This window comes from Aricia agestis, chromosome 7 (genome assembly GCF_905147365.1).
Source record: "Aricia agestis chromosome 7, ilAriAges1.1, whole genome shotgun sequence".
Classification (NCBI taxonomy): domain Eukaryota; kingdom Metazoa; phylum Arthropoda; class Insecta; order Lepidoptera; family Lycaenidae; genus Aricia; species Aricia agestis.
The window spans coordinates 9,733,130-9,752,667 of NC_056412.1; the positions used below are offsets into that span (position 1 = coordinate 9,733,130).

Genomic DNA, 19,538 nt, shown 5'->3' on the forward strand with positions numbered 1-19,538 from the left:
ATATTATGATTCTCCAAAGCGACCATTTTAGCCCCGCTGATTCGATCAGTTTTATTTATAAACTTAATGAAATGCCTTCCTTGCATTTAACTAATATTATTATTATCAGTGGGTCGAATGTGAATTGTGATGTATTGTTTTTTTAATTAAATAAAACTATAAAGTACGATTGTTTTTTTATTCGGTTTACGTAAATGTACACAATAATTTGTAACCCCGTACAATTATCGCCACGTCAGAAGTAGAATTAGTCGAAATAAATTTACAAATATACCATGTTTCCCAATATAATGTAACAAAATTTTAAAAGTAATAATGGACCATAAAAAAAAACTAGCCACAACAGAGTGGTCAGCTAAAGCGTTCGCAACTGTGGCTGTAACTAAAGTTAAGAAAAAATATTTTTATTTAATTATATTATACTGTTTAATATAGGTACTTACAAATCGTAACTTACATTAGCAATCATACAAATATTCTTTACAAATACTATTTAAGTAAATAGGAATTCTCAAATATTCACTTAATATGCAAATGCATTAAAATAAGAATAAAATGTTAGGCATACCGGTCAAAATGGGCTCGAGAAGTGAATCCGAAACTATAGGAGACGATGGCGAAAAATGTTGAACGTTGCGAGCGATTTCGATAAAAAATAGGTTAATTTCGAACAAAATATGCCCCATACTTTTGTTGAGTTTAGTCGATTTATTCGATGGAAGTTTCCAGGATTTTCTTCTTATCACCAAGATTATCAAATGGTGTTAAAACATAGGTGTTTTTATATACAGAATAAGCAGGTTTGACTCGACGGGAAATTTATCGAGCTCACAATTTATTATGGTTTTTTTGATAACTCCTTTAATTTCGGATTAGATCTACTATTGCCCATTTTCTAAATTCACTCTGTATGTACTAATACACTCATTCTTCATCGTATTACAACTTACAAGTTTGCATGCGATTCACTATAATTGGGTTACATCTTAAAAACTATTTATACTTATAGTAATGCAACAAAATATTAAATCATATTTTTATTTTTTTGTGTCCAAAAACACGTCAAGTTTTCATGCATCATATTAAACGCAGTTTCGATCGAAACCTAAGTTTACCCAGTCGGGCTAACCCAGATAACCTCGAATTAATAGTAATTGATGAATGAAAAAATAGTCAGATTTTTTACGCTAATGTTTAGAAGAAACTTTAAATCCCTGAAATTAATTATTATAATCAAATTTGGTTTGCTAAATATTCCAGGTTAAAATGTAACTCGACTGGGGTAGTAATATTATTTTTTTGAAAAGGCGTAATCTCATGGTTATGGTCGTGTAATGAATATGATTCCGTTAAACGTTTTGTTGAGAAATTATTTTTATCTGAATGATTTTATGACAAAAATCCGCGATATTGGAGTAACTATAAAATTAGACATTGTTGTAACTTGTAGACATACACAATTCGCTAGAATAATTAATAAATTGTACAATCTATAGTATGTTAAATAATATAATTGGTAATTACCAATATTTTTGTACAAAACACTAGAATATAGGTAGGTGTATGGGCAAGTTTGTGCCTTTTTATTCAATGTATTCGGGACACAGCAGCTGTTAAAAACTACGTAAGAATGAACATTGTGGTTCAAAATAAACCCTACATAAGAGCAAATAAAACCTCATTTCTTTTAGAATTAAAAAAACTGCATGCTTACTATATCAGTGATGGTAATCGGCGTACTATTGTGAATTAACCAAATAAAATATACATCATAAAATGTCAAAAAACAAAAAAAAACTCATTTAAATAAACTCTTAACTATTAACGTGGCATAATACCCAATAATAATTGTAAGAACAAAATAACACCATTGATTCAGATCACGTTAAACAAAATTTAATATTTCTACATACAGGACCGTAATACACTATACACCAGTTAACGAATGGGGAAAATTTTTGAAAAAGATCTCACTTCTTGTCTTTTTCGCTCAGACATGAGAACGCTTTTTTGTTTGACCTCTTATAAAATTACAGGCTGTTTGATGACTCGCGTATAAAGATACTATAATATTTCATGAATAAAATGTGACAAGATAAAAGGTAATTTCCAAAAAAAAAATGCCTTTTATTCTCTAAACACGCTTGAACGTGCGGCCAGTGCCTGCATTAAACCATACTATGTTTTATATTGGTTACATGTATATTGCATATTCAATATAATTACTACTGCAAATATAGCTTTTGTGCACATTTCCAATCAAATTGTAATCCATTATTATAGAAACAAAGACATTTATGTATTTTTAAAATATTTACAAAACTAAACAAACCCACATAGATACAGCGAATCGAATTTGCTAATAGTTTTCGGCATTTCGCTTTTTCTATAACAGACGATGTACGAATAACGATACCCGAAAACCATTATAAATGAGGTTGCTCTGTACAAGTTTCGTTTAAAAATATTTCACTTTACTAGTCACATTATTTGACCAACCTTTGCATAATTAATCATGAGTTTGCATGTTATCGAAGTACTTACTTAACATTCTCTTAAATTTTTTCGTTACTAGCTCCAATGGAATGGTTATCGACACTGCCATCTATGCTTTCGTTGTCATCTTTTAAAAGTTCCTCGATTGCTTTTTCGCTCATTTCATTATCATCCATCATTCTGTCATTATTTTCCATTGCAGTATCATTCATTTCAATATCATCTAAATCATTCTCCTGAGTTTCAATGTCTTCTTTCACTTCCCCAGATATTTGACTGTCGTTATCGGTTATTTTACTACTATCATCGTTTACAGCCTTTTCAGGTTTCTTAAGATCTGATATTTTCTCATCCTTTATTTGAACGTCTTCTTTATCGGTAACTTTATCTTCTGAAGTATTTTCATCAAGAACATTACTTCCATTCTCCTTTATAGATATTTCCTCATGATCAGTCTTAATATGAGTGTTATCACTGCTCTCACTTACTTCATTAGTATTACTGTCGCCAGTCATTTCTACGTTACTTACACTTTCATTATTTTCAGTTTCTGAAGTTTTAGGCTGTTGACTGTCTTCTTCTGCATCATTGTTATCGACACCGTTTAAAGGACTTTTTTCTCCATCTCTAATTTCTTCATTTTTATCCTCAATCATTAAAGGATCTCTTAAATGTTGCCCTTCATCTTTTTCTGGTTTATCGATATCTAAATCAACGCAACCGTCGTTAATTACAGTTTTGTCCAAGGACTTGCCACTGCTTTCGTGTTCGCTGCTGGCTTGTGCAGTTAGATCTACCTCCCGGTTACTGATCTGGGAATCTTCTGAATTCTCATCAATGAAGATAGGATCATCATTGGTATCCGGTAAAATTTCGACGTCATCGTCGTCTTCTTCGTCATCGCTGACGACGTTCTGTTTCTTATCTACGTATTTTTTGAACTCATTATTTAAATTATCTTTAATTTCAAGAAACCTATTTGCGGAAGTAGCTAAGGCTCGATCGAGTGTTTTATGTAAATTTCGCATCTCATTAACAGTTCTAGTGCGTAAAAACATTGTGGTCGCCTGTGTCTTGAGCTGATTGAGTCTCGAGAGCGAATAGTCTAAAGCATCGACGGCATCAATTAAATTGAATCTGTACCATTCAACGGGTACGTTTAGATCACATGGTCTCGATGAGCGCTTTTCTGTTGTTTTTGACGGTTTCAAAATTTTCGGTGTACTAGTTTTATTAGAATTTAGTACGGAATTTGCATTTTTTCTAGTATTCTTTCGTGGAATACGAGTGTTCGTTTTAGATGACTGCGTAGACGGCGCGGTTACAACGGCGCTCAACTTAGCTGCATAGGTGGCTCCTCGAGGGGGCACTTTAGGGGTAGATTGCACATTGTCGGTAACGGCGACTATCGTTGCTGAGTAACCACCGGGCATGGTCGGATTGGCATTAATAGCAAATATGCGGCCATCCGGTAAACGGTACATCTTATTCGAGGACAGAGTTTGCGGGTCGACTCGGAATTTCAGTCCACCAGTAGCGGCGTTAACTGTGACGTCATTTTCTGTCATTTGTATAATATTTCCCGGTGACAGGTCGGGTAAGTTGTTGACGCTACGGGACAAAAGAGGAGGGCACCTGGCAGTTGAGACGAGTTGCGGAGCCGGAGTAATGCACTCCACATCGTCATCACCCGGGTCTTCAGTAACCTGTATAGTAATTTTTTTTTTTATAATTATAATATGCAATGTATGAACTTCAAATGTAAGTATACCCAAAATGTCAGCTTCATAACTTAGGTTTTTTTTTTGTTATGAGTCATAACATAAAAAATAGTTACTACTTGTGAAGCCTTCAAAGTCAAGTCAATTTTTGTAATAAAATTTCTTAATTTTTGTATACCATTCGATAAGTTATGCAATTTATAACAATTTTTCTTACGAAACCACATTCATAAACGCCATATTCTATTCTATTTTCGAATGGTCCTTTACTTACCAACCAGAAAAAAATGTCGTCTTTCCTATTCTAATTGTATTATATAAATATTTTTACTATTTTGTTTCATAATTTTTAAACCATAATTATCTTTTATTTCTTAATCCACTTCCATATAAATTTTCATACGACGCTAAAATAATAATAATATCTATAGACGCTTCACACCACGTCAGTCTGGCCCCATGCTAAGTACCTGAAGGACTTGTGTTACAGGTACCAGACAACGGAAATATATTTAATACTTTTATACTATACATATATTTAAGATTTTTAGCATAGGATTACACATATTTTATACACATCCAGACCCGGGAACAATGAAAACTTTTGTTCCGTCGGCGGAATTCGAACCCGCGACCCCCGGCTTGAGCTGCCACACACTCAACTAATTGAGCCACAGAGGTCGCCAAAATGAATCACAAAGTCAAAATATATAAGTTACGAGTCACACATACCTCACATAAAGGTTCCATAGGAAAATCGGGCGTGCATACTACATCATCATTTTCTACCATATTATTATTGCCTGATATTGAGGCTACTGCACTCATATCTAGACCCTAGAAATTAATAACAATTTTAATATGAGTTCTTGAAAAGTTTATTTAATCTTTTGTTAGATCAAACATAAATATAAAGATTGTGCAGTGAAATTGATGTATGTTTGCATCAAAATGAATTGTCACAATTTTTATTAATAATTTCCTGGAAGTCAAATCACTTCCTCACAAAATTTTATTTAAATTGACTCAATTGTATGATAAAAAAATATTACCATAGATGATATTGTAGATTACCTGGGTCAAACTCTCTAATGATAAATTAATATTATCATTTGTCACAGAGTAGGCATTAAATCCATTGTAAACCATGGGAGCTTTCATCCGTTGTCGTGGGGTGTATGTCTGCATTGGCTTTTTCTCCATTGTTATTCTAATGGGTGTACCTGGAGCTATCTAAAATATGAGATAAAATTATTGTTTTCTTCTATTACTTATGGCATATTAAGCATGACAAACCAGCGACGAACAAATATGACCAAGTGTCAGCTACGTCATTTGAACCATAGACCCAATTCCGCGCGAAATTGTATTGTCATTTAAAACTGCAACTTTTGATTAATGATTTTAACCAAATTTTATATGCATATTCAGTGGGTCTGAGAATCTGCTACTGGGTACTTTTTATATAAATAAGTGCTTATTTGTTGAATAAATAATAGTAAATTATTACAACTCGAGACTGACGGCGACCATTGTTGGGCGACGGGATAGCGATGGACGTTGCCATGGTGATTGGTGACATACTTATTTAGTCACTTCAATAAAATAATATGGGGGAAATATGGCAAAGAAACGTTTGCCGGGACAGCTAGTATTATATATAATTAATTAGCGAGAAGTATGAAAATACTATCTATTTATTTATTTTACTTTCTGAATGTGTACACATAATAATTAATAATATTATGTAAGTCTTAAATTTGAACATACCTTTATTTTTTTATTATAGACATTAGGAGCAATTGGTATAGGAGTTTTCACACTGTAAGTTTTAATTACTTTTGGACTTGCTGGTCTCTTTTGGGCCTTCTTTTCAATCTTTTCTTTACTGTTATCTTCTAAATTAATTGAAGCAAACTTTTTAACCTGTAATGAAAACAATAATCTTTATACAGGGTGTAACATTAAAAAGTTATACAAGATATTATCGACGCCCCACCGAATAATCAGACAATGTACTATTGTGGGGTTTTTGCTGTTATGGTTTTTTTGGCATCTAGAAGTCAAAATACATCATGTGAATTTTTTTCAGAATTTTTCTGTGGATATTTACAAAGATATAAAAAATTATGTGTTTATTCCATAACAATACTTAAAATTGTATTTTACACCAAGAACTGGGCAATAGGCTATTGCAAAAAAATATGTCAAAATGATTTGACGATAAACGGCTATTGCATGATTATTCGGGTAAATACATTGCTGCCTACTGCACACTTCCACTCCTGCACATCTCACTTTTACACTCCTTCCACTCAGGTAGCCACTGATCACCCGCCTCAGGTTCCCCAGACACCTAACTTTTACTAACTGCTAACCGAACCTTTACAGCTGGCCACCAAGCATTGTCGAAGGCCCCCTCTGTGTCCAGCGATACCACAACAGAAATTTTCTCCTTCTCTCTCTTCTTTCTGATGTGGTTCACTCACCTTCTTTGGTGCACCTTTGGGGCATAAAGGCATTTTGGTTGGGTTTTATTTTGGACAACTTGTAGAATCTGAGTCGGACGACCTCATCCTATCGCGGTGATCATCTCAGTCCACTCACCTCCAGCCTCCGGTCTCAAACCAGCATCAGATCAGTCATCGCAGAGGTTTACACAGGACCAAAGAGTCAGGAATAGTCAAACTTTTGTTCTGTCCCTGGCTAGCTTTTTTGGATGTCTTAAGTCGTCATAGACGTAAGAACGACCAGCGGACGTTTTGTAAGACATCAAGTGGTAAAGTCCTTTTCCTTCCAAACATTATATATTATATGTGTAGAGATATTATATGTGCATTTTATTGCAGTCGAAACACAAAATTAACCGAATAATCATGCAATAGACAATAATGATCAGAGCTTGGCCGTACCAGAACGATAAGTTGCGTTTTGCTTTATTTTAAAAAAACCTTCGGTGGTAATTAAATATTGTTAAGATAGCAAGATAGGCAAAAAAAAATTAGCTTTCATTTGAGATATAAAAAGTCTTTGACGCTTTTTTTTTTGACGGAGTTGTTAACAAAAATCAGTTTTTCGGCTCTCCTGAACATTTTCATTTTTACGATTGTCCGATTATTCGGTGGGGGCGTCGTTATGTAAAATATTTTTTATTGTTAATAGTCAAATTAATAAATATAAATTCTAATCGACACTTATTCTGTTTACACACACGCCGCAGCGGCAGCGGCACCGCCACTGCGGCGGTGCCGCTCCATTACTCATCCTGGTATTTCTATTTGCCCTTACGGCGCTGCCGCGGCGGCGGCGACACCGTGCCGCTGCCGCTGCGGCGCCGTGTGTAAGGGGCCTTAGAAATTTTATTTTTTTATTTTTTATTTTTATTTTATTCAGAAAACTTACAGCTTTTCAAAAATTTCACTATGAGTACAATTATTATAGAAACATAAAGCCATTTATAAAGTTTTCACATATAAGTAACAAAAAAAAAAGAAAAAATAAGCATTAATATTATGTAACATGCAACAGTTGTAACTCGAAAATGAGAATAAGCAAAATAAGCAACAACACTCAATAGCCATTAACAACAAATAACATAGCTAAATTTATATACAAAGATCACTCACAAAACGCACTAATTACTCATTGTAACTACTCAGTACCATAAATGTAACAATATTCATTTTTCAGTTTTAAAATACTCATTTGATAATAGCCTACAAATCTCGGGCGTTTTTATTTCAAAGATGTCTTCAATATTTCTACCTGAATAAAACCTATTAAAACTTGCAGTAGCTCTACACACAAATGCATTACGACGGTAAAACGTTTTAAAGGGTGGGACATGAAACGGTAAATAATTACGAAAGTATCTACCGGGAACATTGAAATTAAATTTTGATAATAAATCAGGGGCATCAATGGCATTGTTGATAATCTTACATAAACAAACCAGATCTGAAATGTCTCTGCGATAACATAAGGGAAGGAAGTGAAATCTTTTACACCTTTCCTCATAGTTAGGAAGGTTAAGGTGGCACTTAAACTGAAGAAACCTTAGAAAGCGTTTCTGGATTAATTCAATTCTATTTTTATATATGTCATAAGAAGGATTCCAGACCTCGGAACCATATTCCAGGATGCTTCGTACATATGAACAGTATAAAATTTTGATGGCCTTAATAGATTTAAAATTAGTACTTGATCTGATAACAAACCCAAGTGCTTTAGATGCTTTATTTACAATGTAATTAACATGATCATCAAATATTAATTTAGAATCCACTATAATTCCGAGGTCCTTCATAGAATTTTTGATTGTTATTTCCTTGTTTCTAAGGTTATAAGTATAATTAATTAAATTTGACTTACGGCTGAATGTTACCGCATAACATTTTGATACATTGAGATCTAGTTTATTCCTAATGCAATATTCACTGAACCTATCCAAATCTTCTTGTAAAAGATGGCAGTCAAGAGGTGAACTGACATTTTTCATTATTTTTTTGTCATCCGCATATAATAGAAACTTAGAATAGCGGAAACACGTGTTGACGTCATTAAGAAATATTGCGAATAACAAAGGTCCCAGAAGTGAACCTTGCGGTACTCCAGAGGGCACCAATGTCCACCTTGACATGTATCCATTGATAGCAACAGCTTGAGACCTATTGCTAATGTACGAGGTGAACCATCGGTATAAGTTTCCGTGGATTCCCGCAAGAAGTAACTTTTGAAGAAGAATAGAGTGATCAATACGATCAAAGGCCTTAGAAAAATCAGTGAATACTACATCTACTTGACCACCAGAATCCATGTTGGAGCTGATATAATCATAAGCAAGAATTAAATTAGAAGTTGTGGACCGAGACTTTAAAAACCCATGTTGCTCCAAGATAAACCAATGTCTAAGCGATGGGTAAATCGCATTATAAACGATACGTTCAAACAGTTTTGCAAAAATACACAACTTAGATATTGGCCTATAGTTTTTTATACAAGACTTGTCGCCAGCTTTATGCACCGGAGTGATAAATGCTGACTTCCAGATATTTGGTACATAACCTTCATTTAGGGACCGCGAATATAATATTAACAAGGGAGTAACTAAGCTCGAGGCACACTTGACAATAAACAGGGGAGGTATGTCATCAGGCCCCGCGCCCTTATTCAAATTAACTGAATTTAGAAGTGTCAGTAAATTTTTGGGGTTTACTTCAATTTCACCAATGAAACTATGATTTGGCAGTGCTTCAGTACTAATATTACCATCGGAGGAACTAGAGTTAAGAAAATTTGCTTGGAAGTATGAAGCGAAAAGGTCACAAATTTTGTCACCAGAACTAGCTATCTCTCCATCATAGCTCATGGAGGAGGGAAAAGTTGATGAGGTTCTCGAATTATTTTTGATAAAAGACCAAAAAACTTTTGGGTTACTAGTAAGTGCATTCTCAGTACTTTGAATATATTGTTCATAACATGAGCGCTCAAGGGATTTGGCTCTTCTTCTAAGATGTGAAAAAGAGAGGTAATCACTATGGTTGCCATAGACCTTATATTTACGGTGGTACTTATATTTTTCTTTTAATACCTTTCTAAGAGCCGGGCTATACCAGGGGGGATAATAATTTGGGGTGGTAATTTTATGCGGTATGTGAGAATTTCGCAGGTCATATAGTTTATCGTAAAAGTATTTAATAGCATCTTCCAAAGGCTTATTTTTTAGGTATTCATGCCAATTGATTGAATTTAATGTATTGTTGATTTCATCAAAGTTACCTCTTTTATAAAAGTATTTTTCTCTCCTTTTTGTATCTAAATCACAAACTGAGCTGTGCACAAGGTCAATACAAAGCGATCGATGGTGGGGTATATCCTCAGGGACTAATGGGTCGTCACAGGCATGAATAGCAAGTTCACAATTCGAGAAAGTCAAGTCCAAAAACCGATTATTGTGATTGCGAACTTGACAGCGTTGTGAAAGATTACACTGAGCAAGGGTGTCAATGAAATTGATATGGCTCCTGGTGAGTGATAAGCTACTTGCTGCGAATTGATTTCCTTGAGGATGCCATTCAATAGACGGGAGGTTGAAATCTCCTAATATAATGAAATTGTCATTAGGACATGAATTGACTACGTCAAATAAATTATTTGAGAAGTTATCTAGCTGCTCACTAGAGCTGTATCCCTCATTTTGTTTGCATAAGTAAATTGTGCATAAATGGATCTTAGATACCAATCCTTTCCTAGGAGAGACTGTAACCCAGAGGTCTTCAGCAGTTGTGTGCCATTCTGGTCGTCCCGTAGCAGCGAAGTCTCGCCGAACTGCTAAAAGGACACCGCCACCTAGTGCTTGATTTGTTAAGGAGTAATCTCTATCACGACGCCAGACTACATATCGACTATCAAAAAGTTCTTGATCATGTATGCCATCCAGTAACCAAGTCTCAGTTATAGAAATGATGTCATATGAATTAAGGTAAACATTTCTTTTAAAACAATTAGTTTTGGTACGGAGTCCACGCGCATTTTGATAATAGATGTTTATTTTAGATTCCATTTGTGAAATGTAATTAATGGTCGCATAAAAATATAATACTCGAACCAAACAAATGCATAGTAGAGATTCTGATGATGATTAAGTGACCCTTCGACATAGTAATAATGATCAATAATGTTACTTGAATAGGAAGTAATATCGTTACATTTTAGCACTGAGCAATCGTTAACAAACTCCATAGATGGTTCATAAATATTATGGTACCCCAGACTTCTATTTCTGTATAGCAATATTTCTAGGGAACTAATTAAAAGGGTAAATAAGAAATATTGTATTAAATAAAATAACGTTAAAGTTAAATCAAAGCAATTAAACACCATAATATAAGCACGAATCAAATATAACAAATTCAATAGAGCAATACACAGATAGTACACAATAAAATAATTATAAGCGCCAGACAAATAAATCATAAGCGTTAGCGAGTGCGAGTGTGAGTTATTCAGAAATTGCCACCACCATTTGTTTAGGTAGCCTAATACATCTTTTAAAAGTAAATCATATAATTTGTGCAAAAAATATAGAACAGAAATGGAGCTGCAAGTGCGTGATTCCAAGCAATGAATAATGGTATGTATAAGCGATAACTTAATAAATGAGATAAATCGAAATGTAAAATGCATAAAGCATACTAAGCTAATTTGCTTAAATCCATATCATTTGAAATGATGTGGACTGGTGTTCTATCATTTTTCCGGATGTGAATTTTACAAAACTTTACCCATACGTATTGAAATCCTTTTTGTTTAGAAAATTCTTTTACTCTTGTTAACAGCTTCTTAATATCAGGAACTAGATGATCGTTTATGTAAATTCGTCTATCCTCTTCACCCAGCCCGACATCTTTAAGACTTATATGCTTACGAGCACGCGCTGCAGCAATAAACTCCTCTTTAATATATCTATTTATAAAGCTCACAATAATCGATTTCTGCCTGGAGTCATGCGATGGAACCCGAGATATGTAGTTAATCTGTGTTTTAGGAATCGAGTATCCCACAACTTTTGTTAAGGAATCAACAATGCTAAAGAGGTTTTCATTATGTTTAGTCGGCACTCCCTTTATCTCCACATTATTCATCCGGGACCATTGCTCCCGATTCGTGTTATCTTTCTTAAGTAATGCCAAATCTCGAGATATGGATGATTCCATTTTTTGGGATTCCAAGGCCTGCTTTTCCATACTTAGAACCTTGGTCTCTAAGTTTTCTATTTTGGAGCTATTAAAGTCACATGAGGCTTTCAGGTCAGAGATGTCATTTTTTATCAGCTTGATGTCCTCAAAAAGATCAGGCAATTTGCTAAGCTGAGACTTCACTTCACGTAACTCCATCAAAACCAGGTCAAGAGTGACAGGTTCAGCAGCCGGTGACTTTGGGCGCGGGCTCGACGACAGCTTACACTGAGGACATCTCCAGAGGGATCTTCTCTCAGACCCGAGCTTGCGGTAGCCTGACTCAGATATAGAAGCACAAGTGAAATCCATGTTACGCCTGCAGCCGTGGCAGAAGACACCATCAGTAAAGGAAGCTTCGCAAATATCGCACTTCATTTTTCCTTATTATTTTAATAATAGAATGAGTACTAAAAACTATATTAGTGAATCAAAAATATTTTGTACTAATTTCGGAAAATTCTTAGCACCTGGTAACACTATTCGTATGTCAAAGTCAAATTAACGCTTGTCACTTGATTTTGACAGATGGGATCTTGACAGTTGAGGGTAATTTTTGACTTTTGTTGTATGACAACAACAAATCTTGAATATACGAAGGTAGAAAAATATTACAACCAATGATGTAATTAGTTGCAAACCACTGTTTATACTAAAAAATTATGGTGAAAAACAATATCACAGGTCGTAGTCACTACTAGCTTCACTTTGGTGATGAGTAAAATGAAATGTTGCACTTTTTAATATTAATTTTAGAAGTAGACTGTGGAGCGTAATGCACACATGCCGGGGTTGCCAGCTCACTGATAAATACAAGGATAAGTATTGCACCGGCGCGGCGTGTGTACAATACTCAACAGCCTTAGGGCGTTCGCTGCGTTGAGCGTGTGCCCGGCGCGGCTGCCCGGAGAGGGCGCCCGCGCCATACGGACTGACCCGCCTCAACGCAGTGCTGCTCTATGGGATCACATAAAACAAGCACGCCTTGCAGGTGCCCGCGCCGAGCCCACGCTTAACGCAGCGAACGCCCTTAGTATGGAGTATTTTTACGTTAAAAAGGCATTTTTTGAGTGTTTACTATGAGGCTAGGATGTTCTTTGTAATTTCAAGTAATCTTTTTTTTTGGTATCTATCTTACTAGAAAATCTCTGAAATGTATTCAATGTTGCATGTTCTAGTCACAGTACACAGATTTCATGTCAGAAAACCCTGTAGACCAGCCAAAAACCAGAATAATCTGGTCAAATAATCAACTCAATATTAAGTCGACAACTAGTAAAAAGGCTCCAGTAGCGGTAGCACGGCGACCAGCAGAAATGCGAAAGTATGGACAAACTGTGGAAATAAACCTAAGGTGCCGTTCCGATCTTTTTTCGTTCCGAAAAATTCAATTAAAATGCCACTTTATGACACACTATAGTCTATACTAATATTATAAATGCGAAAGTATATCTGTCTGTCTGTCTGTCTGTCTGTCTCGCTTTCACGCCAAAACTACCGAACCGATTGTAATGAAATTTTGTATACAGATAGTCTAAAGCCTGAGAAAGGACATAGGCTACTTTTTTACTGGAAAAAAGGGTTGTAAGGGGGTGAAAATACGAAAATTTGTTCAAATTAAGTTAGTTCCAAAAATTCATACTAGATAGAGCCGTGCGTCTTTTACATCGCGCTAACGCTTGACTAAACATTTTTCTATAAGAGGTGGTATCATCATACATTCGAGTCTCGATTTTTTTTTATTGTTATTTCTTTTTTACGTTATTTAATAAGTCAGTACTTAATATTATATACATTATACAGTGACGTAACCTCAAACCTATCAATGATAAATAGTTTATGGGTAAAGTTAAGGGGGCTAAATAAGCTTTAAAATTTGGCATAATATATAAAGTTTAATTTAAAAAAATGAAATATTATGTGCACACTGCACAGCTGTTTTGATTTAAGGGGTACCAGGGTTTTTTTTTATAAAAGCTTTTGACACAAATTTTGTTGACATCGCGCGCTATAAACTGAAGTCCACGCGGACGAAGTCGCGGGCAACAGCTAGTATGTCATAATGTAGGATATTATTTGAATTTTTAGAACTATAGTCTGTCATAAAGTGGCTTTTTAATTGAATTATTCGGAACTAAAAAAGATCGGCACGGCACCTTAAGTTTATATCCACAGTTTGTGACTATAGTCTGTCATAAAGTGGCATTTTAATTGAATTTTTCGGAACGAAAAAAGATCGGAACGGCACCTTAGGTTTATTTCCACAGTTTGTCCATACTTTCGCATTTCCGCTGGTCGCCGTGCTAGCACTACAGGAGAGCAACCAGTCTCTAGAAACCAACTAAACTGTGCAGAGGAGTTTCCATCAAGTTGGTCCTTATGATGTCAAATCATTTTGTAATCCAGCAATGTCATGTGGAAAATGCGGAAGGTCACTTTTTCACGAGTTTGGGAGATTAATAATGATAAAAACCTAATGGGACGAATAATGGCTTTCCAGAGCTCGTCAAGATGGTATACTCACCGCGGAATTCGCTCAACGCTCTATATATATGAAAATCTAGTTTATAGTGGGTTAGCCCACTATCAAAATTATTTTGTACACACCTGTATAGTTGGAGTTGTTTTTGCAGTATTGGAGTCTTTTTGTGCTCTACTGCTTTCTCTCTTGATAACCCCAGAATTTTCTTTAACTTTACTCTTTCTTTTGCAACATTCAGAAAAGTCTTGAACACATGATATCTGATATTTTTCTTTGAGTTCTTGATCTTGTGTTTTATAGGTAATCCTAGAATAATATAGAATTTTACAGTCTATGTAATATTACTGTTAAGGAGTGAGCACACTGAGACGGACCGTGCCAGGGCTCATCGCAAAAATCCGCCTCCATACAATTTGTATGGAAGCGGATGCGCGTATCGCACACACTGTGTCGGGGCGCAGCAGATTTTCGCTTCCATATAAATTGAATGGAGGCAGATTTTTGCGATGAGTCCCGGCACGGCCCCTCTCAGTGTGCTCACTCCTTTAAAAAGCAAAAATTTACTACTCTACTTGCTTAATAATAACAGTATCTGTAATATAGAATAAATCATTGAATGTGTGTAATCTCAAGAATGGCTGAATATATTTTGCTAATTATTCTTTTGCCATGCTCAACTCAGCAATGCCATTAAATATGTGCATAAACACCTACTTGGGTTTATATATGTAACATTATATTATTGTAATTAATGTCAGCAGGTGTAGTGCACACTTCTTGTGGTAAAACATTTTGAGGCATCCCAATCTGTTGACATTAAGAGAATAATTATATTAATTACTTAAAATGGACAATAACATTTACTCACTGATTTTTCATGTCACAGAAACGTAAAAGTGCCCAACAAGTAGCACGTAAATCCCAAAGACATCTTGGATTGCATTTGAAACACTTCCAGTCATCCAACTCTTCAATTTCTTTAATTTTTTTAGTACCTAAATTTCTTTTCACACATTTCTAAAAAGAAAAAACTTAAGTGACTTTATAATACTTTTAATCAAAAACTCTTCTTTTAATATTGTAATAATAATATTTATAAAAATTTAATTCAGAGTAACTAAAAAAATGATAATAAAAGGAATAATATTTACAGCACAAAAGACATGAGGGCAATCAGAGCAGCAGTAGACTTGACCTCCCTGTCCGCACCAACGACAGTACAATTCAGAGCCATCTTCTCCTTTATCAAACTCTCCACTGTTATAAAATGTTAGACATGTTTGGCATATCAATGTTCGGAGCATTGGATGTACTCTCATACGATTCTCATTTCTGGCTGAGCAACCTAAATGACGGTCACATGCTGTACAGTGCAATTTCAATGTCTTTATTAAATTCAGATCTGAAATGTAAAATAGGCCATTATCAGTTTACTTTGATCATAAACACACATTTGTTTCAAAATTTCATAACAAAATCAATCAAAATATAATTATTTTGGTCTCAATATGAACAAGTATAATACAAACAAGACAATATTATGATGATTGATGACATAATATTATGTATTGTTCTCATAAAGTCAATGTAAAATACTGAACAGACTAAACATACTCAATTAAATATTTTGTGGGTTTTGCACATTTGGCCAGTTAAGAACTGTAAAATTTGAATTGTGAATATTTCAATAAAAATGTACAAGTACAAACCAGCAAATTTGGTTTTATAATATTCTCTTTCTTCACTTGAAATATCCTCTTCAAAATCATCTTGGGTTGGTTCTATAATTAGAAAATACAAAAATAAGTTAGCAATTCACCAAAAAATAAAGAGCAAAGAGAAAAATTATTATTTCACTACAAACAGACTCAAAACATCTAATAAACATCAACACATAAACCTATAGGTTAATTGGAAAATAAGTTCAGCAATTCAACTTATTGCTGGATGTAATGAAAACGGAACAAGCTTTACCTGGAAACGGCGGGAACACAACATCAGCATCTCCTTGAGCCGGCTTCTCATTGCCATCGGCTGTCTCGTTAGCATTCGAAGTGTCTCCCATGGTGTTGACGATAAAACGTTAAAAAAACTAACTATGCGACACTTCAGCGTTCAACAAACATTGCTCAGAAGTGTGTAAAAACCACAAAATGCCCTGATTTATCCAAAACTTTGGGAAAATTTACCAGTTTCACATTCAGAATTCACAAAGCCTCATCCGCCATTTTAAGTTGTTTTTTTTTCAATTTTATGATTTTATGGCAGTGTTGCCAACTTGCCACCTTGCTCAAAAGGCCCATTCACGGCAGGACTGCACGCAACGAATACTATACTCACATGGAGACTGCACGGCAGTCCTGCAGTGAATGGGCTTCACTGATTGGTTCACACTCGGTGTTTCCGGCTAGCAACACCGAGTGTGAACCAATCAGTGAGGCCCATTCACTGCAGGACTGCCGTGCAGTCCTGCCGTGAATGGGCCCTTTCAAAGAAAAAGTTGCCCTTTCCTTTCCCACGAGCCACGACCCACGGGCCACGAGTCACGACACGACCTACGACATGTATTATAAAGGAGTGAGCACACTGAGACGGGCCGTGCCGGGGCTCAGCGTGCCGGGGCTCATCGCAAAAATCCGCCTCCATACAATTTGTATGGAAACGGATGCGCGTATCGCAAACTGTGTCGGGGCGCAGCGGATTTCCACTTCCATACAAATTGTATGGAGGCGGATTTTTGCGATGAGCCCCGGCACGCTGAGCCCCGGCACGGCCCGTCTCAGTGTGCTTACTCCTTAACGGCACACAGGGTTTCTTTATAGTTTGTGCACGGCTGTCGTTTCCATGGACGTTTTCCCACGACTCACGAGTGACGATTTCTCATATTTCTGCGGCGACACCGCATGACACAAACTACTGGCAATTTTTATGTTATTTGGCACACATAAAAAATAGACGACGTGAAGGAACATATCACATAGGTTTTTTTTGGGATAATTTAGATAAATGTACGTTTTCCGTGACATTCCTAAATTACGCGGTGCTTCCCCCGCACGGAACATGTAGTGGAAACTGGAAATTGACTGGAAAGTTTAATATCGTAATAACACAGTGTTGCCAGATGTACGATTTATTTTTTATGTTGGTAGAATATTAACCATTAAATATTCGATGTCGTGCACAAGTGTGGGCAAGTGATACAACTTCAAGAAACGTGCCATTTTGTGTTCCCTCCAAAACTCCATTGAAAGTTTTAATAAAGTGTCTACTACTTTTCTAAAACAACTGACTTGACTCGTTGACTTTATACTTTTTTAGACTTTTACGAGACTTTCGACTTGACAATCATCTGGAAAAACGACTCTGTAAACTTTTCACGAAAAAAAATTTTTTCCCGCCATATTTTACATGACACTGGCCATGGTTGAAAAGCCGAGCGCCATATTATGAAAAAAATTTATGTCAATTGTCATTTGTCAGTTGTCACATGGTTGTCACTACTCAATTTTCAGTTGTCAGTTTCAATCTGTATTCAGCAGCAACTAGTAATCTGTGTTCAGCAATATTCAGTGAATTCATAGTTAATTTGTGGTGCGCTCGAAAACTTGTGTAAATTTCGTATTAAAATCTTTTAAAAATATGTTTTATAATATGGAGTAAAATTATTTATAAAACGAGTAAAATGTGATTTAAATAAACGAAATAGTGCAAATAATGTAAAATAGTTTTCGCCGGAAGAATTATTATATTTGCAAGAATTTCACTGTGATAAAAATTAATATGCTAAGTGATACATGTATTATTTAAAATGACAGTTACCTATACAGGAGAAGTAGCTACTTGTCGTGGCTTTGGAACTTTTTTAAGAGTATTGTACAAGTAAGTATTTTTTCAAGTCATGAAGACAAGTGTTTACTTGGAAATTAAATTAGATGGTACGTGTTTTCCGCACTCCTTGTGAATATTCTGAGGGTACAGCACTTTTCTTGGATCTGGCCACTAAGTTAATTATAAATTTCTTTTTCTGTATCGTTTTTAGGGTTCCATATCCAAAGAATAAAAATTATTATTACTAAGACTTTGATGTCTGTCAGGGTGTCCGTCTGTCTGTCTGTATGTCTCCAAGCTGTAGAACCGCTATAGCTAGACTTCTGAAATTTTCACAGACTGTGTAAGTATATCTGTTGCTATAACAAGAAATACTAATAACAAAATAAATTAAATATTTGGTTGGACTGAAGGAAACGGGGCACAATGGGAAAAAGACAGAATTTTTTTCGTCGAAATGTTAACCTCTTGTAACTACCCTTTTTGAATATACCAATTGATAGGTCCCATGGTGCCCAAGGGAAGCAAAAAAGCTTAAAACTTTCCTCAAAAATCAACCCCCGGCTAGATAGAGGCCGATATATGAACCTCTTTAGGGCTAAGGTTCACAAACCTACCCAAAATATACTTCCTCAACCCAACCCCAATTATTATCAAAAACTTCTATTTAAACTGAGGTAGACGTGCCATACGCATCAAATGTTCCACCGTTCCAATAGAGCTAATTCACACCGTTGCAGTCAGTCTTTACTGGCGTGCTGTATGCGACGGTCGTATGCGAGTGTGTACTGTTGGCAAATAAATTTTTAAAACAAACTTAGTTTATTTTCAGATACTAAATGTTATCAAAGAGCAAAATGCTATCTTGTGTTATAAGATTTAGTAAAAAATATACAAATAAATCAAATAAATCTTCAGGGATTACCTTTCACAGGTAACTATCATAGTTGTTCACCATGGATGAATAATTTTTACCTGACTACAGCAAAGCAAAAAGTAAGAGTTATATGTCTCACAGGCTATGTATGTATGTATGTATGTATGTATGTATGTATGTATGAATGTATGTATGTATATGTTACCATTAATTTGCGTAAGCCAGTTAGAGTGCAGATTAACGCGGTATTCTGCAGATTATCTGGGTGAGTCAGTTGAAGTGCAAAAAATTGATTCTATTCTAACATTACTAGATAATCTGCAGAATATTTAGGTAATCTGCAGACTACCGACCATGCATACGGTAAATTGCATAAAACAGGTTCTTGTTTGAATAAA

The 19,538-nt window shown here is 35.3% G+C and overlaps 2 protein-coding genes across 3 annotated transcripts in view; one reads left to right on the top strand and one right to left on the bottom strand.

Annotated features, from left to right (window-relative positions):
* Positions 1–164: 164 nt before the first annotated feature.
* Positions 165–16,662, bottom strand: LOC121728707 (transcriptional regulator ATRX). Its single transcript, XM_042116946.1, has 9 exons — positions 16,410–16,662; positions 16,145–16,216; positions 15,587–15,837; positions 15,304–15,452; positions 14,561–14,741; positions 5,988–6,143; positions 5,292–5,450; positions 4,950–5,054; positions 165–4,202 (listed from the first exon to the last, which is right to left on the bottom strand). Exons 1-9 carry the CDS (start codon positions 16,498–16,500, stop codon positions 2,556–2,558), a joined length of 2,811 nt encoding a protein of 936 aa, XP_041972880.1. The 5' UTR covers positions 16,501–16,662; the 3' UTR covers positions 165–2,555.
* Positions 16,663–18,118: 1,456 nt separating this feature from the next.
* The window catches only part of LOC121728587 (bestrophin-4), a 52,681-nt gene continuing 51,261 nt past the window's right edge, over positions 18,119–19,538 (top strand). For both annotated transcript variants that reach the window (XM_042116757.1, XM_042116758.1), the window contains exon 1: positions 18,119–18,314. In XM_042116757.1, coding sequence (XP_041972691.1) covers positions 18,244–18,314 — 71 coding nt within the window. In that variant the 5' untranslated portion in view covers positions 18,119–18,243. The remainder of the gene's footprint in view (positions 18,315–19,538) is intronic.

Excerpts from the sequence above, each read along its gene's own strand:
- LOC121728707 (XM_042116946.1), bottom strand. The coding sequence starts at position 16,500 with ATGGGAGACACTTCGAATGCTAACGAGACAGCCGATGGCAATGAGAAG. Across the intron at positions 14,742-15,303 it reads TTCTGTGACATGAAAAATCA|GATTACCTATAAAACACAAG; the intron begins GTGAGTAAATGT and ends ATATTATTCTAG. Across the intron at positions 5,055-5,291 it reads CATTAGAGAGTTTGACCCAG|GGTCTAGATATGAGTGCAGT; the intron begins GTAATCTACAAT and ends ATTAATTTCTAG.